The sequence below is a fragment of the Marmota monax genome, unplaced genomic scaffold (assembly GCF_021218885.2).
Source record: "Marmota monax isolate L192 unplaced genomic scaffold, Marmota_monax_Labrador192_F-V1.1 WCK01_AAM20220418_F8-fsc00186, whole genome shotgun sequence".
NCBI lineage: Eukaryota > Metazoa > Chordata > Mammalia > Rodentia > Sciuridae > Marmota > Marmota monax.
Window position 1 is genome coordinate 2,232,747 of NW_026694725.1, and position 26,654 is coordinate 2,259,400.

At 40.7% G+C, this 26,654-nt stretch overlaps 1 protein-coding gene and 1 non-coding gene across 3 annotated transcripts in view; both read right to left on the reverse strand.

Annotated features, from left to right (window-relative positions):
- The window catches only part of Lpcat3 (lysophosphatidylcholine acyltransferase 3), a 51,943-nt gene that overhangs the window by 11,298 nt on the left and 13,991 nt on the right, over positions 1 to 26,654 (reverse strand). For both annotated transcript variants that reach the window (XM_046424108.2, XM_046424107.1), the window contains exons 2-3: positions 1,798 to 1,905; positions 245 to 351 (exon numbers count right to left, since the gene is read on the reverse strand). In XM_046424108.2, the coding sequence (XP_046280064.1) occupies positions 245 to 351; positions 1,798 to 1,905 (215 nt within the window). The remainder of the gene's footprint in view (positions 1 to 244; positions 352 to 1,797; positions 1,906 to 26,654) is intronic.
- On the reverse strand, positions 14,467 to 14,540 carry Trnav-cac (transfer RNA valine (anticodon CAC)). Its single transcript has one exon. It is a non-coding gene; the product is annotated as a tRNA-Val (tRNA).

Sequence of the window (26,654 nt, forward strand, 5' to 3'; positions counted from 1 at the left end):
ATTCCATAGTCTTGTGCAAAGGATTAGCTGGTGCACCTTCTTTGAGGCACGGCAGGAGTTAGCATTATGATCTGCATATGAAACACCTGGGCCCAGTCATAGCATGACCGAAAGTCAGACTGCTGAGTATTGGAAGGAGGGGTTGGAAATGAGATCTCTTAATCCACTGCCTTTTCTACACCATAGTCTCCTACCTCCCTTCTGCCTCAGTTGTGACCTGAGATGCTAAGAGAAAGATGCTTACCATTTGCAAGCAAAAGGTAGTGAGGACAGCAGTCCTGGTGCGGCCCATAAGTCGAAGGATGAGGAACTGAAGTATAACACATAGCAAGGAGTGGTAGAACTGGTATCCTAGATGCAGAGAACAGAATTTTAGCTTGGTTTTTTATATTTAAACTCTTCTGAGGATTTTCAACCACAAAAAGATATCAAAAGAAAACACTGTGGTATTAGGAATATTATTATTATTATTTTTTGTAGTTGTGGATGGACAGCATGCCTTTGTTTTGTTTCATCTTTATGTGGTGCTCAGGATCAAGCCCAGTGCCTCACATATGCTAGGCAAGTGCTCCGCCACTGAGCTATATCCCCAGGGCTGAATTTTTTTTTTTTTAAAAGAATAATCTTGGGGCTGGGGATGTGGCTCAAGCGGTAGCGCGCTCGCATGGCATGCGTGCGGCCCGGGTTCGATCCTCAGCATCACATACAAACAAAGATGTTGTGTCCGCCGATAACTAAAAAATAAATATTAAAATTAAAATTCTCTCTCTCTCTAAAAAAAAAAAAAAAAAAGAATAATCTGTGGTTTTGGTGGAAGGGGATGAAAATTAGTTGTGTAAACATTGGGATTATCAAGGTGTTTATGGTATTTCTGTATGTTTGAATGGAGGGATCATTCTGAGGGGGTATGCTTGGATCTGTCACTCAGTTATAGCCATAGCAGAGAAACTGATACTTCTCTGTTGATAGGGTCAGGCAAGCTACCATCAAAATGCTTGTACTTATTATTTAAATTTATTTCCACAGTGCCGGAGAATGAACCAGGAACTTGTGCATGCTAAGCAACTGCTCTACTGCTGAGGTACATTCCTAGCCCTAAATTTATATATTTATTTTTTGTGGTACTAGGGATTGAACCCAGGGGAGCTCTGGCACTAAGAAATATTGCCAGCCCTTTTTATCTTTTTTATTTTGAGATGGGGTCTCACTAAGTTGCTTATGGTTTTGTTAAATTGCTGAGGCTAGCTTCCAACTTGCTATCTTCCTGCCTCAGCCTCCCAAGTATCTGGAATTACAGGTGTGTTCCAAACCTGTCTCTGAATTTATTTTTTAAATCGATATAGAAAAATGTAAATATTTTACATGCTTCTGGGATACCATGTGACATTTTCATACATGTATAATTTTTAATTGCTTTGCTTAACACATTCTTTTTCTTTTTTTAATATTTATTTTTTAGTTTTAAGTGGACACATATCTTTATTTTACATTTATGTGGTGCTGAGGATTGAACTCAGTGCCTCAAGCATGCTAGGCAAGCATTCTACTCCACTGAGCCACAACCTCAGCCCCAACACATTATTTTTCAAGATGTTTTTACCTGACAGAGGAATGTACATAAAAAGGGGAAAAAAGGAAAAGTTAAGCTGAGCTCTTTCCATATAACCCTCTTTTTGCAAGCAGAGCATTAATTAAAACTTCCCAAACCATCAAATTCTCTCAAGGAAATTTTGTTCAAGTCTGTTCCTTCCCAGCATCCTTCTAATCACAGGGTCACTGCTAACTTGGTTTACTTACCAAAGTTAAAATAAGCAATTGAGAGGCCTGTAAAGGCATGGAAGAGATGAATGAGGTAGCTGTCCTTGAAGAAAAGGTAATGTCGATAAAACAAAGCCAAGGGGTACCCTAGATGGGGAGAAAGATAACAAGGTTACTCATGAGTGGTGCCATTTATCAGCTTGAAGCTCAGTCCAGAACAGAGAAAACAAGAACAAAAACAAAACCCCACATATATTATATGGATTCAACAGAGAGGAGGATAACAGTACCTTAATGATTCCAAAGTTGTTTTGTAAATAAAATTTAGAAGTAAACATACTGATTTTTTTATCGAGGTAATACAGATTTGGATCCTAGGACTAGGTTTTATTTATAACCTATTATTATTGCTGGGAATTTTCTCTTCATTGAAATTTTTTTTTTTTTTTTTGTATATGTGTGCTTGGATCAAACCCAGAGCTTTGCACATGACAAGCAAGTGCTCTAGCACTTTTTATTTTTATTTATCTTTTAATATTCTTTTTAAACAAATAGCACCAGGAATAGGGCACCAGAAGAAGGGGAGGAGGGGGAGTGAGGCTCCAGCCCTACAATCCATCCCCACCCACCCGTCCCCTTTATATTTTATAATGTATTTACAAGCCCCAGAGGGTGGCGTGGGGGGAAGGGGAACTCCCTCAACAGGGTGGAGGCAATTCAGGATCCTTGTCCCTTTGGGACCAAGGCTCTTCTGCTCTTCTGGAAGGCCCTTCTAAGGAAGGTGGCCCTGTCCGTTCCCAAGGTTTTGACATCCAGTACCGAGGCTTGAGGGTAAAGGTCAAAGTGCTGGGTGTGGAATACTCCACTATAGGTGGAAGGGATGGCCTTGAGATAGGAATTGAGACCAGATAAGGACCTTCCAGGTGGGGAAGTGCAAGACAACCCAGATCCTCCAAGGCTGCTGCTTAGCTTCTAGTAATTCTGGAAAGGCTTTAGTTCTACTGGGTGCAGCTCTGCTTGCCCCAAGCTAGTGGGGAAGGGTCTAGCAGGTGGAGGCCACACAGCCAGGCTGGGAGGTTGCAGAATAGTGCCCAGAAGTAACAGGGAAAGGGGGTAGAGATGGGGCAGGAGATGGTGCTGGTGGCAGGGGGCCAAAATTCACCACAAGCAGCTATGAATCTATAATAGGTAAAAGCATCTGCTATGCAGGGGCCCCTGAGGAAGCCACTTTGGCCACCAGGCTACAGAGGAGCAGAGTAAAAATCTGAAGGGGATGGCAGATCCTGGTATACCTGAAGCAAAGGTGGGTCAGGTAAAGGGTTGGGGCAGAAAGCTGGAGAGTAGAGGAAAAGAAGCCATCAACTTCTCCAGTTCTGTTACTTGCAGTGTTGAAATCCAGAATCTGGCCCCTTGAGTGCTTGCTACTCCAGAGAGCAGTACTTGAGGGAAGGGCTGGGGTTCTGTAAGGGTGTCCCAGAGCGGAAGCCTCCTTTTTGGGATGTAATTTAGAGTCCATGGCCCCCTCCAGAGACCTGGGAACTGGGAGGCACGGGGCTGCCATAGAAGACATGAGAATATAGGTGCTAGCCTAAGAAATGGCCACAGTGTCCAGAACCCAGGCTCTGGGATTGTGGTTCAGCTGAGGCAGAAGCACTGGGGAGAAGCTCCCGATTTTGGGATATCAGAATGGCCCCAGTGACTGATGCTGTTAGTTCCTTCTCTGATTTTAAACTGTCTCCTACCACTATGTGTTGGTCTGAGTCCTTGTCACGAGAGCCAAACTAGATTGCAGGGCCAGGTTGATGGGATGGCTAGAGGCCAAGCTCTGACCCTCAGTCCATGTGCTGCAATTGTTCTGTGCCTATGGGGCTACATGGTAGAGGCTGCTCCAGGGGCAGTTCCTTGGTGTCCCCATCATGGGGATCAGGTGGCCATCTCCTAGGGGGTTCAGAGCCAGGTGGACCCTCATCAGAAACAGCATTCAGGGATGAAGGGGCCTCTGGTCTGCTTGGAGGACTCAACTCCCTTGAGTTCTCTATCAGGGCAACTTTGCTGACTGCAGAGACTTGATGACACCTGAGAATCCCCACCAGTCTACCCCATGTCAGACTGACTCATCTCTGTACCAGGCATATCCTCAAATGGACTCAGGAGCTCCATCCAGGGCTCCATGGAGCTGGGTTGGTGCCTCTCTTGGCTGGTGGCAGTATGTAAACTATCCTAGATGTGAGGGGTCAGGGCCTCTGTGCCTACATCTTCGGATTCTCCCTTAGGGCCAAGGACCTCAGGCTTTCAGGCAGGATTCCAGAGCTATGAGAAACTGGCAAAGATTCCTCCAGTAGCAGCTCCAGTTTTCCTGGAGGTGACTCCTGCTGTTTGGTGGGGGAAGGGATTAACCCCAGCACAGTCCCAATCCCCAGACTTTAAAAATTTTATTTTGAGATAGGGTCTCACTAAATTGCCCAAGATGGCCTTAAACTTGGAATTTTTTTGCTTCAGCCTCCCAAGTAGCTGAGATTATAGGTGTGTGCCACTGCACCTAGCTCTTTATTCAATTTTCAATGATATGAATGATATAAAGGCCAGGCATGGGGACTGGGGTTGTGGCTTAGCGGTGGAGTGCTCGCCTAGCGTGTGCAAGGCCCTGGGTTTGATTCTCAGTACCACATAAAAAAAATAAAACGAAGGGCAATGTGTCTACCTAACCACTAAAAAAAAAAAAAAAAGAGATACAAGGAATCAATGCTCACCTATGCCCTAGAAATCAAGAGGGTAAACATAAATTGATACTGGGCTACAATCTGGGATAGCACCTGTAGACAGATGTTCCTCACATTCTACAATCTGGGCACCAACCAAGTTATAACTCTGCTTAGGTATACTAGAAAAATGTCTTTGAAAGCTGTGATTCATAGTACAGTTCAAGGGCCACGTGCAAACTACAGGGCATCTCCTGATGGGCCATGTACTGATTATTCAGGGCCAGAGGTTGCTTACTAAATTAAAAAGCATCGATACATTTGGGATTCTTAAACTAAAATAAAGTGTATCTTGTGGTTTTACTGCAGATTCACCTTCAATGTTCTATGAAAAAGTCTGGCTGACATGCTTGCCAACATTCCTACTGCTCTAGTGCATTTTGAAGAACCAGAATCTCCCTACTGTTTTCTGGAAGGACACCTTACCTTTCCTGTCACTGCATAATTAGTATTCTTGAGTTGGTTGTGGTTCACAATTGCTGCAATTCTTGCTTTTAAATTATAAACTGCAGTTTGTTTATCAACAGCAATACAGTTTGTTTTGAGTTTGGTTAACTCTGCAGTGTTTAGAAGTGTCATACAGAAAGAAAGTGCTCATTTATGTGTAAACAGTTAAGTAAATGGATAATAATGTTATATTTTGGCTTATATCCTTTTAGTCTTGTTTTAAAAATATTTTTTAGTGTTGTCAGACCTTTACTTTATTCATTTATTTATATGCAGTGCTAAGAATTGAACCCAGTGCTTAACACATGTGAGGCAAGCACTCTACCACTGAGCCACAACCCCAGCCCTAATCTTTTTCCACTGTACTTTTTTAAAACTTATGAGCTTGTACACATATTTTTTTCACATAACAGTATATATTTTAAAAATATTTTTTAGTTTTAGGTGGACAAAATACCTTTATTTTACATTTATGTGATGCTGAGGATCAAACCCAGTGCCTCGTGCATGCTAGGTGAGCACTTTACCACTGAGCCATAACCTCAGCCCCCACATAACAGTATATTACCATTTGATCTTGGTGCCAGAATTTACTGGTGTTCTCTTCTGCTCCCATAATAGGCTAGGTCCTTTATCAAGTTTATAGCTTCATACAAATATAGTAGGCCCTTGAACATTGGGGGGATTGGGGGACTCAACACCCCACCTCCCAGAAGAAAATGTGCATAAGCCTTTTTTTCTTTCCAGTGCTAGGACCTTAAGGATGATAGACACTAGGCCACATCCCTATCCCCTGCATATAATTTTTGACTCTTCTCAAAACTTAACTACTAGCAGCCTGCTATTGACTAAAAGCCTTTTCAGTAACATCAATATTCAACACATACTTTGTACATTATATGTATTATATATTTTTGTTTTTTTGCAATACTAGGGATGGAACCCAGACATTACTCTACTACTGAATACACCCCCAGCTTTTTTAATTTTTATTTTTATTTTGAGATAAGGTCTCCCTAATTTGTCCAGACTAGCCTCAAAAATTTTTCCTTTTTTTTGGTACTAGGGATAGAACCCTGGGGCACTCAACCACTGAGCCACATCCCCAGCCCTATTTTCTATTTTATTTAGAGACAGGGTTTCACTGAGTTGCTTAGGGCTTTGCTAAGTTGCTGAGGTTGGCTTTGGCCTTGCAATCCTCCTGTCTCAATTTCCCAAGCTGCTGGAATTATAGGTGGGTACCACTGTGCCTTGCTGGCCTCAAACTTTTGATTCTCTGGCCTCAGCCTCCTGAGTAGTTGGGATTATAGGTATGCACCATCATACTCGGCCACTAAAATCTCTAATTATATGGAATGCTTGAAAACTAAAAGATGCAATCATGTTACTCTGTCCCGTTGAGCTGAATATGATTTAACATTTTCTTGTAGATCTGGGTCATTTCTATTCCCAAGTAGAGTCACCATGGCTTTTTAACCTTTGAGGTTGTAGGAATCTGTTTACTCTAATTCTACACCATCCTGGATTCTGAGTTCATGCATTCATTTCTTACAGCTTTTCTGTCCCTTTCCTTGCTATTGTGGGTTCAATAAGTCACTTCTTGAACTTTCAGTGAGTCTGCAAGAATAGTTCCCTTTTTTTGTTGCTGGGAATTGAACCCAGGGCCTTGTATGCCAGGCAAGTGCTTCTACCACTGAGCTACTTCCTCTGCCCCTCCTTTTCCTTTCTTTCTTTCTTTTTTTGGTACTGTGAATTGAACCCAGGGATGCTTAACAACTGAGCCACATCCCCAACCCTTTTTACATTTTATTGTGAGATAGGGTTGAAATTGCTTAGGGCCTCACTAAATTGCTGAGGCTGGCTTTGAATCTGCAGTCCTCCTGGCTCAGCGTCCTAAGCCACTGGGATTATAGGTGTGTGCTGATCCTTCTCCTGTTTCTAATTTACTGCAGGCCTTAGAAACTTTGTTTAACTGGATTAAAAAAAGAGATGTAAGACAAGAGCCAGGGCCTTAAGTGCTTTCCGCAGTAGACTTATAAATGGGCCTGGTAACATCAGTTCTGGCCACTCAAAGACCTTGTTTGGCCAGGTGTTGTGGTGCATATCTGTAATCTCAGTGACTCAGGAGGCTGAGGCAGGAGAACTGCAAGTTCAAAGCTAGCCTCAGCAACTTAGCAAGACCCCTATCTCACTGTCTCAAAAATAAAAAGGGCTGGGGGCTGGGGATGTGGTTCAGTGATTAGGCACCCCTGAGTTCAATCCCCAATAGGGGGGAAAAAAAAGAGATCCTGTTTGTTCTGACCCATAGAGGCACACCAGCAAACACATGATAATAAGATGGATGAACTGGGAGGACGATACAATAAATGCAGCAGGCCAGGTTACCAAGATTAAGACCCTAACAGAAGGGCAAAGCCTGGAAGGAAGCTGCAAAAGAGAAGGAAGGAACACAAATGAATTGCTGTGATATCCTGGGTCCCCTGAGTGTATAAATACCAAAGCTTGCTTGCTCTTGGCTGCCACTCTGCTTAGCAGGCTTGAGCGCCTGGCGCCTGCTGTTTTTAGGGAGGGTGGTGTCCTGCAAGCTGTTTCTGAGTCTTAATGCATTTTTGTGGGAACCAGTGCTTTATATAGTGGCTATAGTCACCTATAGAATCATAAAAAAGCCACCAAAGCGCCTCCTCACTCACCCACCTACTCATCAGAATCTGACTCAGGAGGTTTGAGCGGAAAAGGACCTGTACTTTTAAAAAGTGCCACAAGTTCCAGGTTGGTGAAGACATGGAGGTGCTGGTAGAAAGATTTCCCAGAGAGGACAAGCAAGTTCTGTGCCCCTTCCCCCCTCCTGTTGCCCTGTGCATCTCTTCCATATGATGATTCCTGAGTTGTAAAAAATTCCTGTCCTTTTTTTTTTTTTTTTTAAATATCTTTCCTTACTCATTTATTTTTTATGTGGTGCTGAGGATCAAACCCAGTGCCTCATATGTGTGAGGCAAGCGTTCCACCCCTGAGCCACAGTTCCAGCCCCAATTCCTGTCCTTTTAAAAAATTATTACTTTAATTTTTTGAGATAGGATCTTGCTATGTTGACTAGGGTTGTTTTGAACTTATGAGCTCAAGTGATCCTTCTGCCACCACTTCTGGAGTAACTGGGACTACAGGCATATGACACCATGCCCTGCTCTGAATTGTATCCTTTATAATAAAATGGTAATAACAAGTAAATTGTCAAAAAAAAAAAAAAAAAGTGCCACAAGTGATTCTATGTGCAGCCAGGGTAAAGAAGCAGCACCTTCCTAAAACTCTAATGCAAGGCTGCAATTTTTTTTTCCCCTCTTACCAAGAATAAAATTCTCAGCTTGGAATTTGAGGGTGGCTGTCCTTTCTTTAATTGTACCAAATGGGTTTTATATAGCTGGTCCAGAGGTTTTCAAGAACATGCTGGCACTCTTTCTCATTCGCGAGTACTGGGGATTGAATATAGGATGCTCTATCACTGGAGCTACAATCTCAGCCCTTGATTCTATTTTGAGACAGGGTCTCACTAAACTGCCCAGATTGGCCTCAAATTTGTGTTCCTTCGCCTCAGCCTCCCAAAGAGCTGGGATTATAGGTGTGCCTCACCATACCTGGCCTTTTTTTTTTTTTTCCTCTTTGCTGAGGGTCTTTACAAACTCATTAACAGATGGAATGATGAACTAAAGTATGCCCTAAGCTAAGGATCACCTATTAGAATGGGACTCCCCAAGAGCAAACATTAGGACATTTGAGATGCTATGCTCTTTAAGGTAGGCTGTTGAGACACATTTAATGTGGTCCTCTCCAGGGGCTGCAGTCAAGCACATGGAATGAATTCACTTGTGTTCTCCAGTCACTGGAGGTTTACATAGTTCCATGTGCTGTTTGCATTTGGGACCAGGATCGATTATAAATGAAGGTAACTATTTTCTGTACAACAGTTGGGAAATTACTTAATAATCCTAAAGTCGTAAGGCTTCACTTGAACGAAAAGGAATGTATTATTTAACAGGTAAATTTCTTTTTTCTTTCAGCCTACACATCTATTTCTGGGCTTTGAAGGAATATATCTTAGTCCCATTCAACCTTGGTTAAAGAAAATAAGCATGTTTTGACAAGTGCGAGGGAGAAGTTGTTCACTGAGCCAGATGTTGATATCAGTTTTATAAAAAAGACTACTTTGATAGACACTATAAAGGACTAATGTGACATCCTAGCATACAGTGGTAGTTTTCAAACTTTTTGGGCTCAGGACCACTTTTATGCTCTGGTGCACACTTATAAATCGCAAAGTTCAAGGCCAGCCTTAGCAACTTAGCAAGGCCCTATGCTACTTAGGGAGAACCTACTTCAAAATAAAAAATAGGGCTGGGTTTGTGGCTCAGTGGCAGAGCGATTACCTGGCTTGTGTGAGGCACTGGGTTTGATCCTTAGCACCACATAAAAAAACAAAACAAAACAAAAAATAAATAATATAAAGGGATGCTGTCCATCCCCAACTACAAAAATAAATAAATAAAAATAGATAGATAGATGGATAGATAAATAAATAAATAAAAAGGGCTGGGGATGTGGCTCAGTGATATAGTGCCCTGGGTTCAATCTCCAGTACAAAAACCCCCAAAACAACAACATCACCACAAAACCAAAAGTGGATATTTTCCTTTGATACTATATGAAAATCAAAAAGTAATAGTTTCTTAAACGTTAGTTGTAATGTGGAATGTGAAACCATATCAAGGAACTTTTCACATTGTTATCCACTGATGCCTGCAACGTGGTGCACACTTATAGTCCTAGCTACTCCAGAGGCTGAGGAAGCAGTTTGAAATCAGCCCAGGGCAACAGAGTAATACCCTCGTCTCTAAATAAAAAGGTTTAAAAACAAAACAAAACAAAAAACCCACGTCTCTCTTGAGTTTTGAATGGGTCTATAGCCCAAGCATGATTCTATAACATCAGACATTGGTCAGCTAGAAAATATGGGCTCACTGAGTCAGGCAGATCTTCAAATATTAATATACTTCATTAGACTATAGTATAAGAAATACACATTCCTTCATATCACCATTGATTTAAGCAGAAAAGTCCACATATTGGGAAACGGTCAAGCTCATGATAGTAGTGAACGCATTTTTCTAAAATTCGAATTTTTACTTGAAAGCTTGAATTTTATCATTGGCTATAAACATTGTCAGTTGTTTTCCTTGAAATGAAAAATTTCAAGAGACTGTCTGCCAAATGTTAAGTCCAAATAACTAGGTTGTCAGTTATTCTTTCAAGTAAAACTGGTAGCCCATGAAAAAAGAAGCTGCTAAACCAGAATATAACTCAAGTTATTGCCCAAGTGTTTCCTCCAGAGAGCCACTATTCTCCACCAGGACAAAGATCTGCTTTATGCATATTTCCTGTTTCTTCAATTGGAAGATTAAAACAACATGTACTCAATGATTCAGGTAACTTTAAGATTGTGTGGGTAATACTTTGGCAGCCACTGATGGTTTTGTTTTGTTTTTCTTCTTCTTATAATGCAGTCCTTTTCTTCCTTCCTAGTTTCAATTGCTCTGTTTTATTTGAGAACTTCTTTTTCATTGGTTTGAGATATACAACCTTCTGATTCTTTACTTTTTCTTTCTTCCTTTTTTTTTTTCCTCCTGGTATTAGGGATTGAAACCCAGGGGTTCTCTACCACTGAGCTACATCTTCAGCTAATTTTTTTTTTTTTTTTAATTTTGAAATAGGGTCCCATTAAGTCTCCCAGACTGACCTACAACTTGCTATCCTCCTGCCTTGGCTTCTGGAGTGGATGCTATTACAGGGATGTGCCACCATGCCCGACTGTGTATAAGTTTTTAAGTGAACCTATCTTTTGCATTCTCTTGGGTACATGCCTAGGAGTAGGTCTTCTAACTTTTTCCTGTAACCCAGTACTTCTCATCTAGACCAGTTTTTAAATTTCCCATCCACTGTGGACCAAACCTTTTATAAAATACAAAGTCATCCATGTGGCTGTGGCAGTAATGTCAAATTGCTATAAAAGTTCCTGAGCATTTACTCTTATTTTCTATGCTTGCTTTGACTGGCATGGGTTGGCTGACTATAGTTTGTGTAGATTGAACCCACTTATCTTTTTGTTTCACTGAAGGCTTTCTTCTGGCTCTTAAATACAGCTGACCTCCAGGAGGACTCTCTGCAACTTTGGAAACACCACCTATGCTCATGTAACTTAATATAATCTTTATGCCAAAGACAAGCTAGTCCTAACTACTCAAATTTCTGTTCCATGTTTCCTGTTCCCTTGCTGGATATTTTTAGTATAATATTTCATACCAGCTCAAATCCTATGTAACTAAAGGATGACTTTCTCTTTAAATTGGTCTTCTTTTAGCATTATTAAAATTAATGGTGTTACCATTCTCCAGGTACACAACCACATTCAAATACTTGAAGCTGTCTTTGCATCTTGCCTTTCCTTGGTTCCCTGTAGCTGATCATCAAATCCTTTGATACCTCCTTTCCCAGGTCTCTCACTATCAGTATCACTATCCCCATCCCCCTTTTTCAATGCTACCTCAAGTACCTCAGCCTGAAACTCTTATAATGACCCTCTGACCTCTGTCTGCAACCACATACTCCTGTAATCCTACACTAGAATAAACTTTCAACTCCTTCTTAGAATCCGGCAATGGCTCCCAACAGACTACTCACCAAGTCCCAATTCCTAGTTTAGGAATTCCTATTTTCTAAACTACATTTCTAGTTAAAGCTTCCATTTTTCTGCTTCAGTTAAAACTGATTTGCCTTTTTTTGCCCAAACACATATTACATGTTTTATGTCTCCATCTTAGCTCATACCAGTTCCTTTAGGTATAATAATTTCCCTAAGAACCCTCTACTAAGTAAGGTCCTAGCTATTCTTTTTAATATTTATTTTTTAGTTTTAGGTGGACAAAATATCTTTATTTTATTTTTATGTGGTGTCGAGGATCAAACCCAGCGCCTCACATGTACATGTTAGGCGAGCGCTCTACCACTTGAGCCACAACCCCAGCCCCAGGTCCTAGCTATTCTTCAAAACCAAGTTCAGGGCTGGGGATGTGGCTCAAGCGGTAGCGCGCTCGCCTGGCATGCGTGCGGCCCGGGTTCGATCCTCAGCACCACATACAAACAAAGATGTTGTGTCTGCCGAGAACTAAAAAATAAATATTAAGGGCTGGGGATGTGGCTCAAGCGGTAGCGCGCTCGCTTGGCATGCGTGCGGCCCGGGTTCGATCCTCAGCACCACATACAAAGATGTTGTGTCCGCCGAGATCTAAAAAACAAATATTAAAAAAAAAAAATTAAAAAAAAAAAAAAACCCAAGTTCAAGTGTCTCCTTCTGTAGGGCTACCTTGGAACACAACAAACTCATGACTCAGTGTATTATGGACTTATGACTTAAGTACCTGGCATATAGGCCTAAAATTCTCATTTCACAAATCATTCCTCACATTTTTGTTTTGTATTAAAATTTTTAAGCTGGGCATGGAGGTGTACACCTATAGATCTCAGCAACATGGGAGGCTGACATAGGAGGATTTCAAGTTTGAGGCCAACCACAGCAAATTAGCAAGACTCTGTGTCAAAATAAAAAATAGACAGGACTGGGGATATAGCTCAGTAAAGGGCCTCCAGGTTCAATCCCTAGTACCAAAAAATTAAAAAATTAAAATTAAAAAATTCATATGTTTGTAACCCTTTTCCTAATGGCCTCCAACATTCATATGCACATACATACATACATCTTTGGATCTTCCATAAGGTATTATCCCACATACTTTATTTTTTGGTTGATTAACCAATAGTTATTGACAATAGCTGTTTCATCTTGAGCATCAGTTTCCTCAATGAGTTGTTTTAGGGACTAAAGGAGGTAAAATGCATATACAGTAGTTATCAAAATGTGCCTAAAATATTCTATGTGTTCACTAAATTATATCTATACACATTCACATAAGGCCAGAGGGTGGTAGAACAGCTTTCTCTGAAAAATGCTGGGGCAAGTGCATATCAGAGCTTCTGAATCTACTTTTCATACAGTGTAACAATCAAATTGAAATAGGACAGAAGACATAAAAGACATATAGAAAGGAGACAAAAGGAAGAACAAGTGTGTGTATGTATGTGTGTATGTATGTGTGTGTGTGTGTGTGTGTATATTTGGTTCCAGAGTTTGAACTCAGGGGCACTTGACCACTGGGTCACAACCCCAGCCCTTAAAAAAAAAAAAAAAATTTCAGTTGTAGTTGGACACAATGCCTTTATTTTATTTGTTTTTATGTGGTGCTGAGGATCGAACCCAGCGCTTCACATGTGCCAGACGAGCACTCTACAGCTGAGCCACAACCCCCGTCCACATCCTCAGCCCTTTTTTGTATTTTATTTTAGAGACAGGGTCTCAATGAGTTGCTTAGCGCCTCATCATTGCTGAGGCTGGCTTTGAACTCGTGATCCTCCTGCCTCAGCCTCCCGAGTCACTGGGATGACAGGTATGCTCTACTGCGCCCAGCTTAAGGAAGTATAGTTTTAATTTAAAGCTTCACATACTTTTTCAGGCCTGTCACTCCCCAAAGCAGTCTCTCTTCCAGGTCTGTCATTCCTAAATTTCTGAGAAATCTGTAAATCTTAGTTACTATAAATTCATCCACTTATAAAATAATACCTTGTGTACTGTTAATCAGCCTACTAATAACTAGATTAAGCAAAGAGATACAATATTTTAAGAAATCTATGATTTCCAGCATTACCTACTGATTGGATAATGGATGCCACATCAGCCTAGGGGTCCTGAGAATGATCATACTAAACTGTCTTGTGATCACCAGACTGCTGTCATCCCCATATAGCTTCTCATACCCACCCCTCACCAAGTCCTTTAAAAGAGCCCAAGATCCCAAAAGCACATCTCACTCTTGAGATAGTCCTCATTCTCCTTTGAATATTTATCTGCTTTCCTTAATAAATTTATGAGTCTCTGAATGACATGTGCTGAAATTCTTTTCCATTACATTAATTCTTTTCCATTAAGGACCCCACTAGTACTGGAGTTGAGGACCCCTTTTCTAGGAATTGCTCTCACCTCTTCTAATGACAAAATGACTAAGGGATTTCCTTTACATCAGTGTTTCTGAAGATTTGTATCATATTTATTTTATAAGGATATTGGTTATAGCTTGCTGGGAACCCTCTCTAAATTATAAATGTACTATCTACATTAAAGCTGCTAGGTGTGGTGATGCTTGTCTGTGACTTCAGTGATTCTGAAGGCTGAGGCAAGAGGATCGCAAGTTCTAGGCCAGCCTGGGCAACCTACTGAGACCCTGCCTCAAATTAAAATAAAAAGGGCTAGAACTGGTAAAGTGCCCCTGGGTTTAATTCCAAACCAAACTACTAGAACCTACAGGATTGATCTGTCAACTCTTCTCCCTGTCCCACTTTTCTTTTTTTGTGGTGCTGGGAATCGAACCCAGGGCCTTGTGCCTGTGAGGCAAGCACTCTACCAACTGAGCTACATCCCCAGCCCCTTGACCCACTTTTCTGTGACTCATCTTTTCTCTGACCTTCATCATTCTGCTCTAGCCACAAAGCTCTCCTTTCCTAGAATATTAGGCAGGGCCAACCTTAGAGTCTTCACATGAATGGGTTCCCTGCCTAGAATGCGCTTGTCTACAAATAAGCATTTCAGATCGTCAATAAACATCACCTTAACATTGAGGTCTTCCCTGACTGGCTTATCTAAAATTGCATACAACAACAACAAAAATTGCATACAACAACTACTCCCCACCCCTGCAACCTTCCCATCAACAAACATTCCCTGTTCTACCATGCTTTATTTTTCTCCTCAATATTTATTGCTACTTAACATACTATATATTTTATTTATCAGTCTTTGCAAACAGGGATTGTTGTCTATTTTGTTTTCTATTGTACCCTAGTGCCTAGCATCATTCCTAGACCCCCAAAATATTTGTTGAACTGATGAAACAATCAAAGAGAGTGAATGAATGCTCTATATTCTGGGTCAGTAAAATATTTATTAAGCATCTATTATGTGGTTAGCATTGCACTAGGCATTAAGAGGAATATGGCAGAACTGTTAAGAGGTGCTTTTACTGTTAAGGAACTTACTTCTTAGAGATTAAAAATATATAAAATATGATGTTCTGTGGCAAGTGCTATTGTATGAAATAGACAATGTTGTAGAATTAGAGAAGAGAGATCAGCTTCAACCAGAGTAGTCAGGATGAGTAAAATTCAAATAAAGAAAGAAGCAAAGACATTCCTAGGGAGGAGAATAATGCCACAAAGACATGGAGGTAGGAAAGAGCATGGGATGTTCATTCCAAGAGATAGGGCTAATTAAAACAGGGGGAAAATAGTGCAATAGGAATGAATAGGAAAGTTTGGAAAACCAGGTAGTGTCTGAAATTGATAAAAAAAAAAAAATCAAGAGGATTGATAGGTTCTGAGGGAAGAGGACACATCAAAGATGGTTAAACTATTAACACAGAGTCTTCAAACATTTTTGGTGGTATAGCTGCTAAAAGAATTGTGACTATTATCTTTCTCTCACTTTATTTTTGATGCTAGGGATTGAATCTTTGATCCCAGCACTTTTAAAATGATGCCACCTAAAATTTTTAAGTTTAAACAACAGCAAATGATGTACGTGTGTGGGTGCATGTGCTTTGATTTTGTTTTCACAATGCCAGGGACTGAATCCAGATGCTCTGCTACTGAGCTATATTCCCCAGCCCTTTTTATATTTTATTTTGAGACAGGGTCTTGCTAAACTTCCTGGTTGGTCTTTAGCTTGGGATCCTCCTACTTTGCCCCTCAAGAAGCAGAGATTACAGAATGTATCACCTTGCCTGGCTGCATGTGTGCTAGTCTATTGAGGATGTGCTTTTAATTTTCATTTAACTTATTTAATCTTTTTAGTACTGGGATTGAATCTGGGGGTGCTTTACCACTGAGCTACACCTCCAGCTCTAATTATTTTTTGAGGTAGGGTCTCCCTAAATTTCTGAGGCTGGCCTCAAACTTGCAATTCTCCTGACTCAGCCTCTTTGAGTCACTGGGATTTATAAGTATGTGCTACCAAGTCCTGTTGAAAATGTGTTTTAAGTATATGGTGAATATCTGCCATGCAATCTGTTAAATAAGAATTACAGGAAGCCATTATTTTGGACTAAACTCCTACAGTGGGCCTCAACAGACCTAGCTGAAAATTACTCCTGCTTAAGTTCTGTGTTATCAGCCACAGAGATATATGCCTGTAATCTCAGCTACTTGGGAGGCTAAGGGAGGCTGAGGCAGGAGGATTACAAATTCCAGGCCAGCCTGGGAAACTCAATAAGACATGTCTCAAAATAAAAGACCTGGGTGTGGTGGCATATGCCTGTAATCTCAGCAACTCAGGAGACTGGGGCAAGAGGCTCACAAGATCAAGGTCAACCTCAGCAGCTTAATGAGACCTTGTCTCAAAATTTAAAAATAAGGGCTGGGGTTGTGGCTCAGTGGCAGATCACTTGCCTCTCACATGTGAGGCACTGGGTTCGACCCTCAGCACCACATAAAAATAAACAAAATAAAGATGTTGTTTAAAAACATTAAAAATAAATAATAAAAGGGCTTGGGATATGGCCCAGTGATAGAGTACACCTGAGTTCAAACTCCAATACCAAAGAAAGAGAAAAAAACTAAAGAAATAAAAGTTCCATGTTATCAGCCCAAATGAAACTATTTATTTGACCATCCCAGAATCAGGATTTGAGAGAAAACAACCAAATAGGCCAGGTTTTTTTTTTTGGGGGTGTGTGTGTGTGGGGGGTATGGTGGGCAGTGGAGCTCAGGATTGAAGCTAGGTAAATGCTTTATCACTCACTGAGCTATATCCCTGATCCTTTTAATTTTGACACAGCGTCTCACTAAATTGCCCAGGCTTGCCTTGAATTTGTAATCCTGTACCAGTCTCCTAAACAGCTGGGATTATAGGCCTGTGCCATTGGCCAGCTGTCCTGTCAAATTTCTATACCATGGGACAACCTATCATGCCCCACTCAATTTTTTATGCATTGCAGATTGAACCCAAGACCTCCAAGGTCTTCTACATGTGAGGCAAGTGCTTTATCACTGAGCTCATACCCAGGAGCTCCCTCTTTTTTTCCTTCCTTTTGCTCTCTCTTTTTCTTCTTCAGTACTGGGGACTGAACCCAGGGGCTCTCTACCACTGAGCTACATCCCCAGTCCTTTTAAAAACTTTTTTTGAGACAGGATCTTGCTAAATTGCTGAGGCTGGTCTTGAACTTGTAATCCTCATGCCTCAGCCTCCCAAGTTGCTGGGATAACAGGCTTACATTAAGAGGCCAGTCCTTTTTTTTAAAAGGATGATTATAAAAAAAAATTAGGAAAGATGATGTCTCATGGTATAGACATAGCCTCAAGCATACCATACCAATTTTAGAAAAAGCACAGATGGAGGTTGACAACCTGAAATTGCTTTTCTTTTCTTTTTTAAAAAATATTTATTTATTTATTTAGTTGTAGTTGGACACAATACCTTTGTTTTTATTTATTTATTTTTATGTGGTGCTTGTTGGGTGTGTGAGAGACTCCCCCTTCTTGGAGAACATCATGGAATCCCTTACCCTCCCTCTCCTCTCCAAAGGGCTCCAAGCCAAGAACATCAAATTCAAAGGTTTCCTCGACCAATCCCCATATGACACAGTGTCCCTGGACAGTCTGTGAGGAAGGAAGAATATTTCAGCTGGGAAAAAGAGTCTAATGAGTCACCCTGCCAATAGCACCCACTATGTCCCCTACGCAACCTTTCTTAAGCCAAAGCTTGTAAGCACACGCTCTCTTCTCTCTGTCCTCTGCCCTCTTCCTCTTCTTTCTCTCCTCTCTCTACCCTTTCCTTCTCTCTTTCTGCCCTTCTCCTCTCCTTCGGGCAACCCCCCTATAAAATCTCTTGGTTGAATCTCTGTCTTGGGTGAGTCACTCGCCTTTCAGTGCTGAGGATCGAACCCAGGGCCTCATACATGCTAGGCGAGTGCTCTACCACTGAACCACAACCCCACCCCTTAGAATTGCTTTTCTTACAACTCTCCATGTCTGTGTATCTCCTGGAAAGTCTGTGTACCATTGGGCACTGGTATCCCAGTGACAGGGCCCCATCTCAAGGTGCCAAGTCTCATGATATCATGGTTAGCAAGAAGGTGATACCACTGACAGGACAGAGAGATTGTTCTGCTCTGGTGTGCTGCTGCTGGAGATAGCTGAAGCCTGGAAAGAAGATAAGCTCTCACATAGACATACTAGAAAAGAAGGGCAGACTTAGGGCTGAGTCTTGGAAAACAACAGTATTTAAGGGAATGGAAGCAGACTGAAGGTGAGGATGTGACTCAATGGAGAGTGCTTGCCTAGCATGCACTAGGCCCTGGGTTCAATTCCCCAGAATCTCAAAAAATAGAGGTTGAGATAAGACAGGGGTAGTGGTACATGCCTGTAATCCAGCCACTGTGTCCAGGCCTGCAGGAGGATTGCAAGTTCCACGCTAACCAGGGCAAGTTAGTGAGACCCTATCTCGAAATATAATAAAAAGGGCTGGAGATATAACTCAGTGATAGAGTGCCAGTTGAGAGGGACTATGTTCAAGTCTCAGTGTGGAAGGGTGGGGGAGGGGAGGCTAAGATCTGAGATAAAATAGGAAACCAGCAGGTAAATCAAGACAGTCTGTGAGGAAGGAAGAATATTTCAGCTGGGAAAAAGAGTTTAATGACATCAAATGTTACGGGAGGAAAGGAGAGTTAGAAAAAGCAAAACATCATTAAATTTTACAAACAGACATTATTTTGGAGGAAAACAGCCCACCCCCAGGGAATCACTCAACCAGAGCAGTTCTCTCTGTAAATGCTACTGAAACCAGAAGTGGCCACCTGTAATCCCAGCTACTTGGGAGGCTGAGGCAGGAGGATCACAAACTAGAGTACAGCTTTGGCAATTTAGTGGAACCCAACCTCAAAATTAATAAAAAAGGGCTAGCGACATGGCTCAGTGTTAGAGCACCCTGGATTCAATCCCAGCACCAAACATATATAAATAAAAACTGTATATTTCAAAATAACTGCCAATTATGCATGCCTATCAGTCTAAACCTGAGTTGCTCAAACTATGGAAATCAACAGAAGCTGGAGGACAAATATGATACATCCATTTTACCAGTTTTACAGAAAAAAAAATTTCAAACAATTTAGCCAGTAAGGAACTTACCTATAATAAAATAAACAAATCAGATTTGGAGATAGATGTCCCACCCCTCTCTTCCTTTTTACCCAATCAGCTGAATTCTACCTGAACCAATCTTATTTTGAGAGCTTCCTTTATGTTCTTTCTTGTTGCTTCTTCCTTTCTTTCTTTTCAATAGTAACAATAACAACTATTATCATCAACAGTAGCAACCATCATTTACTGAGCACTTATGATATGTCATGTGAGTGAATTAAAAACTTGATACACATCATTGTACTTAACCCTCACAATAACTATGTGAAGTAAATAAGCGATATTGTCTTCACTTTATGAATAAGGAAACAAATCAAAGCAGTTATCCAACCTGTCTGTGCTAATCAGCTAGTAAGTGATGAAGCTGGATTCTAACCCCTGGGTCTCATCTCTGAGTCCACACCTTAACTACTTAGTACATTATTTCCTTTGTCTTCAATTTGCTCAGACTCTTTTTTCCTGTCTATTTCTCCCTACCCACCCTTGTTCGTTGTTGCTGCTTATCACTACTGTACAATTTTGTTATTCCCTTCATTGTCTCCTAGAATCATGGTCTCATTTACTGCTTCTTTTCTACTCATTTCTTTTTTTGGGGGTGAGGTGGGGTACTGGGGACTGAACTCAGGGGCACTTGGCAACTGAGCCACATCCCCAGTCCTATTTTGTTATTTTATTTAGACAGGGTCTCACAAGGTGGCTTAGTGCCTTGCTTTTGCTGAAGCTGACTTTGAACTGGCAATCCTCCTGCCTCAGCCTCCCGGGCCACTGAGATTACAGGTGTGTGCCACTGTGCCCAGCCTCTCATTTCTTTCCTGGCATCAGTAATGGCCTCAAACTTGTGGTCCTCCTGCCCACAACAAGCCTCCCAAGTCCTTAGTATTATGGGCATGTGCCATGACACCCAGCTGTTAGAAATTTGATTCAACGAGCAGGCAGCTATTTGATACACCCCGAATGTGACTGTGCCCACAACCCAGGCTACCTATCTGACTCTTACCTCATCTCTTAAGACACAGTTTAGATCGTCAGTTATTTTCTTAAAGTGAAGTGACTGAAATTCAACTCAGATAATGAAAACTTTTATGCTGGGTGTGGTAGCTCACACCAATAATCCCAGAAGTGTAGGAGACTGAGTCAGGAGGATCACAAGTTCAAAGCCAACCTCAGCAATTTAGCAAGACCTGGTCTCAAAAAAAAAAAAAAAAATATATATATATATATATATATATATATATTTTTTTTTTTTAAAAAGGACTGAGAATGTGGCTCAGTGCTCCTGGGGTCTAATCCCTGGTACCAAAAATTCAAAACTTTTCTAGACTATGAAATGTTACCATAAATAATGGGTAATTTCCTTTAGATAACCTTGGACAGCCACATTCAGGGTGTATCAAATAGCTGCCTGCTCATTGAATCAAATTTCTAACAGCTGGGTGTCATGGCACATGCCCATAATACTAGGGACTTGAGAGGCTAGGGCAGGAGGACCACAAGTTTGAGGCCAGCTTGGGCAACTTAGTGAGACTGACTCAAAAAAAAAAAAAAGGTATTGGAGATATAACTCAGTGGTAGGGTACTTGCATGAGGCCGTTAGGTTCAATCCCCAGTACAATGCACATACACACACCCCCAAAAAATTATGGTAAGATTTTCCTCAAGAATCACAGACTATAAAATAGGATTGATGGGCTGGGAGTATAGTTCATTGGATTACTCAACATTTGCAAGGCCCTGGGTTCAATTTCTAGTACCATAAAAAAAAAAAAAAAGAAAAAAAAAAAAAAGACTGCTTTAGAATATAGCTTATTTGTAGTTTGTTTTTGTCAAATATTTTGATATGCAATTTAAACTATTTCTACTTTGAAGATTTGTCATTTTCCTATGCTTTCACCAAAATGGAAATTCCTGTGCTAGAGAACTGACAGAAAAGGGAGACAAATGGAACTAGAAAGAAGAGCTCAGCCCTGCCTTGCACTTGATAGGTAACTAAGTAAGCACATCAGTTCTTAGAACTTCCTTATTGACTTACTCTGTCACCTGACAAAAGTCCTTGTAGGTTATGGATATTTAGGAGAGGGTGTGCCTCACCTTTGGAATTTGCTCAGAACTGGTCCTGTTTAGCAGATTAAGCCTTGCTGATAGTAGGGCCAATCCACCTTCTGCACTCCAGCAATCCTGTGTATCTCCAGCTGACTCATATGCTGAATGGTTATTTATGAATACAGAATCTTCTAATTAAAGAAACCTAAGAAATTACCTACTTCAAACCCTTCATTAGAAAGATAGGAAACTAAGGCCCAAAGGGGTTAACTGGCAAGTTTAATAGGGTAGTGCTCAAATTAGAATCCACATCACCTGATTTCCATTCTAAAATTCTTGCCACATGCCTTGGTACTTGGCAGTGACCTGGGAGTGGAATCACTAGTAACTGTGTTCCTTTGAAGCTACAACTGTTATTTTCTGGTTTCTAGATAATAATCTGTACTCCACAGACACATACTTCCTCCCTACAGACATTTACACTTGCTTATCTTTCTAGCTAAAAACATTTATAAACTTAATTTTAAGCTAGGTGTGGTAGTATATTCCTCTAGTCCCAGTTAGGCTGAGGTGTGAGGCAGAATTGCTTGGGCTCATGAATTCAAGGCCAGCTTGATCCACATAGTGAGTCCCTGTCTCAAAACAAACAACAAAAAACATTTCATCTTAATACTACATTTAAGTGCTCTACTGTACTTTGTTAATCTAATTCTTGGGGACTCCATCTCCTCTCCCTGCACTGTGGTGAGAAGATAGCAGTTCATTTCTGAAAGTTATGACAAGGCTGAATATCTCAAGCAGTTTGACAACTGTGATATGAGATACAGGGAAACTAGGACAAGTCATCAAAAATGCCCTGGGGCCAGGCATGATGTTATGAGCCTGAATTTCAGGAGTTTGAGGCCAGAGGATTAGCAATTTAGCAAGACCCTGTCTTGAAATAAAACAATAAAGAGCTGGGGATGTAGCTCAGTGGCAAAGTGTAACTGGGTTTAATTCCTAGTACCTGCACTCCTCTACCCTCCCTGCAAAAAAGTTCTGGGGATGAAGAATAGAGGAACTCTTTTTTTTTTTTTTTGATGTCAGGGGATGAAACCCAGGGCTCCATTCCTTCAAGGCCAGAGCTCTACCACAGAGTAACTCCTTCATCCTAGAGGGGACATTTTGGTGTTTGTACTGGGGATTGAGCCCAGGGGCACTCTACCACTGAGCTATATTCCTGCCCCTTTTATTTTTTATTTTGAGACTGGGTCTAAGTTTTTCAAGATGGCCCCAAACTTGCAACCTTCTGCCTCAGCCTCCCGAGTTGCTGGGATTACAGGTGTGTACCACTGCACCTGAATCTAGAGGAAACATTTTAAAGATGAACTAATGGATGGTTAATACTTGTGGAAAAGAAAGTTTTGTTATCAATGTTAATAGTTTGTAGTTTCAGGCCCAAATTAATCCTGAACTACCCCCAAAGCCCTACCAAAAGTATTTTTAAAAATTTCTCCATTTAAAGCAAAATATTCTTCCTTAAGTAAGGTTTCTTCATTCAATCCTAGTGACTGATGTTATACCAGTTGGCTGACTGGTATCAACAAAACTGAAAAGTTATAATATGACGTACAGGAATTAGGCACTCAAAGGTCATAAGCTTCTTAGCCCAGGAAGAAGTTAGTCATCCATCAGTGGCTGCCCATATTTCTAGTCTGATCAAATGGCAAAAAGAATGGCAAGAAACATTATGCTTGAACACCTGTATCACAGTACTTTTCTATATGACTTACTGTTTGCTCAAATGGCTGCATAATTATTTTATTACTTTAGATTCATTTCTTCTGAAAAATATTTTCATAAAAATTTATAGACTGAAACATAAAGCTAAAAGAGACTTTTTACTGTCATTTCTTTATTTCAGCAGAAAAATGAAGTGCCCCCAGGTTTAATCCCCAGTTAAAAAAAAAAAAAAGACACCTCAGTGACCTGTATTTGAGTTTTTAAAATTTTTACTTTTTTGTACAGAGGATTGAACCCAGAGATGCTTAACCAATGAGCCATATTCCCAGCCCGTTTTATTTTCTATTTTGAGACAGGGTCTCACTAAGATGTTTAGGGCCTTGCTAAATTGCTTAGGATGCCCTCAAACTTGTGATCTTCTTGTCTCAGCCTCTCAAGCCCCTTATAGGCATGCACCACCATGCCCAACTGCTATATTCAGGGCATTTAATTACATTTTAATTCTTTGTAAATTGATAACCATGGGGCTGAGCTCTGGAATCAAGAGCAATCTATTTTAGAAATTCAGTTCTGCAGCCTGGGCAAATTATTCACATTATTTGTATCTCAATTTCTTCATCTGTGAAATAGGGAAAATACCAGCCATCTTGCAGGGCTGTTGTGCAGATTAAATAGAAGATATTTGCAAAAGCATCATATATACACAGTAGCCCCCTTATCCAAGATTCTGCTTTCTGAACTTCCAGTTACTTGAGGTTTCAGTTACCTGTAGTCAACTTTATATAAAAATACTGAATGGAAAACTGCAGAAATAAGCAATAATCATAAGTTTTAAATTATACACAATTCCAGTCTGAGAATCGTGACAAAATCTTTCACTGTCACGCACTGTCCATCCCAGGATATAAACTCTTTATCTAGGGTATCCACATTGTATATGCTACCCACTCATTAGTCACTTTGATAAGCACTTAGTTATCAGAGTCACCGTGTCCCAGTGCGTGCATTCAAGTAACCTTTGTTGTACTTAATAATGGTCCCAAAGTACAGAAGTAGCAATGCTGGCAATTCAGATATGCCAAAGAGAAGCTGTAAATAGGGTTCCCCTTAAGTGAAAAAGTTGCAGTACAGTCAGATGAAGTGGCACACATCAGAATGCCTGCTATTGGGAAGCTGAGAATGAAGGATCCCAAAGTTCAAGGTCAGCCTGGGCAATGTAGTAATACCCTGCCTCAAAAAAAGTTGGGATGTACTTCAGTGGTAGAATACCCCCAGCTCTCTGAAAAACAAAACAAAAACAAAAAATCCCAAACCATAAAAGAACACATTCATATATATTATTACAATATACTGTTATATTTATTTTATTATTATTTATTATTAATTTCTTACTGTACCTAATTTATTGATTAAACTCTATCATATGTATGTATGGGGCAGGGGGAACATTATATATAGGGATTGGTACTGTGGTTTTTGGTATCTACTGTGGGGGTGATCTTGGACCCTACTATATTTCCTTTAGACCACTTTAAAAATACTTACTCTATATATAGCCAAATACTCTGTATAAGCATATCTATCTTCAGATTCCATAAATTCTGGATTACGTAAAAGAATAAACTGGGTATGGTGGCAGACACCTGTAGTACCAAGTGGTACCAACAATAACAACAACAAAAAACCCAACACAACAAAGCTAGACATATGTCTAAAAATTCTGTTATTCCTTCCAGAATTCTGTGGTTACAGGGCTTCTTCAAGATTTTCCAATAAATAGACATATTCCCAAAATTAGTTCCAGTGGTGCTCGGTGGGAAGGGGGTTGTCTGGCCAAGTGTTGGGGGTGGTAGGATCCTGGCTATCAGTGGCTGCATTAGGCCTGAGAAGGGGTGAAGTTTAGTAGGATCTGCCAGGAGTGTGACATCCAGGAAGTGCCAGCTGGAATGTGGCAGCAAGGGGTGGTACCTCAGAAGCAAATTTGAAGAGAAGAGGCAGCAAGACTAAAAGTGTGGACTTTGGGATGCCCCATTACCCCTAGTTCATGGTGCTTACATGTATAAAGGAAAATCATGTGATGCAGAGCCTCCCTTTCTTTTTCATTAACATTTTTTTACATATAGTGACTAAAATCCGGTGTTTTTCAAAAGAGATGCAGCCAGAATTAGGGCAGGCAGGGAAAAGAAGGGTGGTGGGATGTAGTTGAGGTAACCTGAATCTTTATATGCTAAGGGTTGTATTACAGACAGCAGGGGCAACTGTTTCAGTCCAGGATTGGAAAGGATGGTGGAAATTGAGCACACCTGTTTCCCACCTGGGGCAACAGGTCCATTAGAGGCAGAGAGAAGCAGTGAGCAGGCCACTCCTGTTTCATGTTTCTCTCGCTTTCCCACTTGCTCCTGATGTCTCAAGTCCTTTAACTTCTTGTTCCCCCCTTTTCATTCCATTCTATATTCTTGTAAGTATTATTCCTATTTTTAATGTTTGTTGGATTATATATACTTCATGGTTCTCAAGGAAGTCCAACTAGTGTGTAGTGTTACACCCCCTCCCCCAATTCATGGCCCTGGTCTGCAGTAGAGAAAAGGTGGTTCACTCCTGGTCTAACTTGATCTAGATTAGAGTTGCCCACGGGATGCCCTGTCACTGCCAAGTGACTAATCAGCTGATCTCTTTCCAATCCTCGCAAACACTTATCTTGGAAACATCTCTCTTATAGACTGTCCAAACCTAATAATCTCTGTATACATAGATAAGAGGTGAAACTTCTTTTCTCAACAGGTGTTTCAGCAAATGAAATAATAAGCTGCTTTTTACCCAGGTGAGATTCTAAGAGAACCCTAGTTGTTCTTAGGAATCTAAATACATGTAAATACATGGTCTTTCTTTCTCTGTATCCCTTCAAAAGAAAATAGAAAGGGGGAGTATGACCTCCATAAAAATATTTTCCTGCTACTTTTTTCTTCCCATTTTCCCTTTTGGGAGTTGAACCGAGGCGCTTTACCACTGGACCTTATCCTCAGTTCTTTTTATTTTGTTTAAATTTTGAGACAGGGTCTTGCTAAGTTGCTTAGGGCCTTGCTAAGTTGATGTGGCTGGTCTCAAACTTGAGATTCTCCTGCCTCAGCCTCCCAAGTTACTGGGATCACAGGCATGGGCTGCAGTGCCCAGGTTTTCCCGCTACTACATATGCAATGTTTTTTCTTCTACACCCACATACATTTGTAGCAGTTCTTCCTTTAGTAAATGAAAAAATAAGTAAAAACAGGCGAAGTCAAACACTGGATTTTGTTAAGCCCTGTGTCACCTTAAGAACTTGAAATTGGCCTAAATAAAAATCATTTTATTTTCAGTGATAGAGCCCCTGCTGAGCATATACAAGGCCCTGGGTTCAATTCCCAGCACTCCACAAAAAGAAAAATTTAAAAACAAGATTTCACAGACAATGCAGTACAAAATGTTCTTTATTCTCTCACTAGAGCACTTATTAATAGAAGTGCTTACAGTGTAGGTTTTTTTTGGTACTGGGGATTGACCCCAGGGGTGTTTTACCACTGAGCCACAATCTCACTCCTGTTTTTT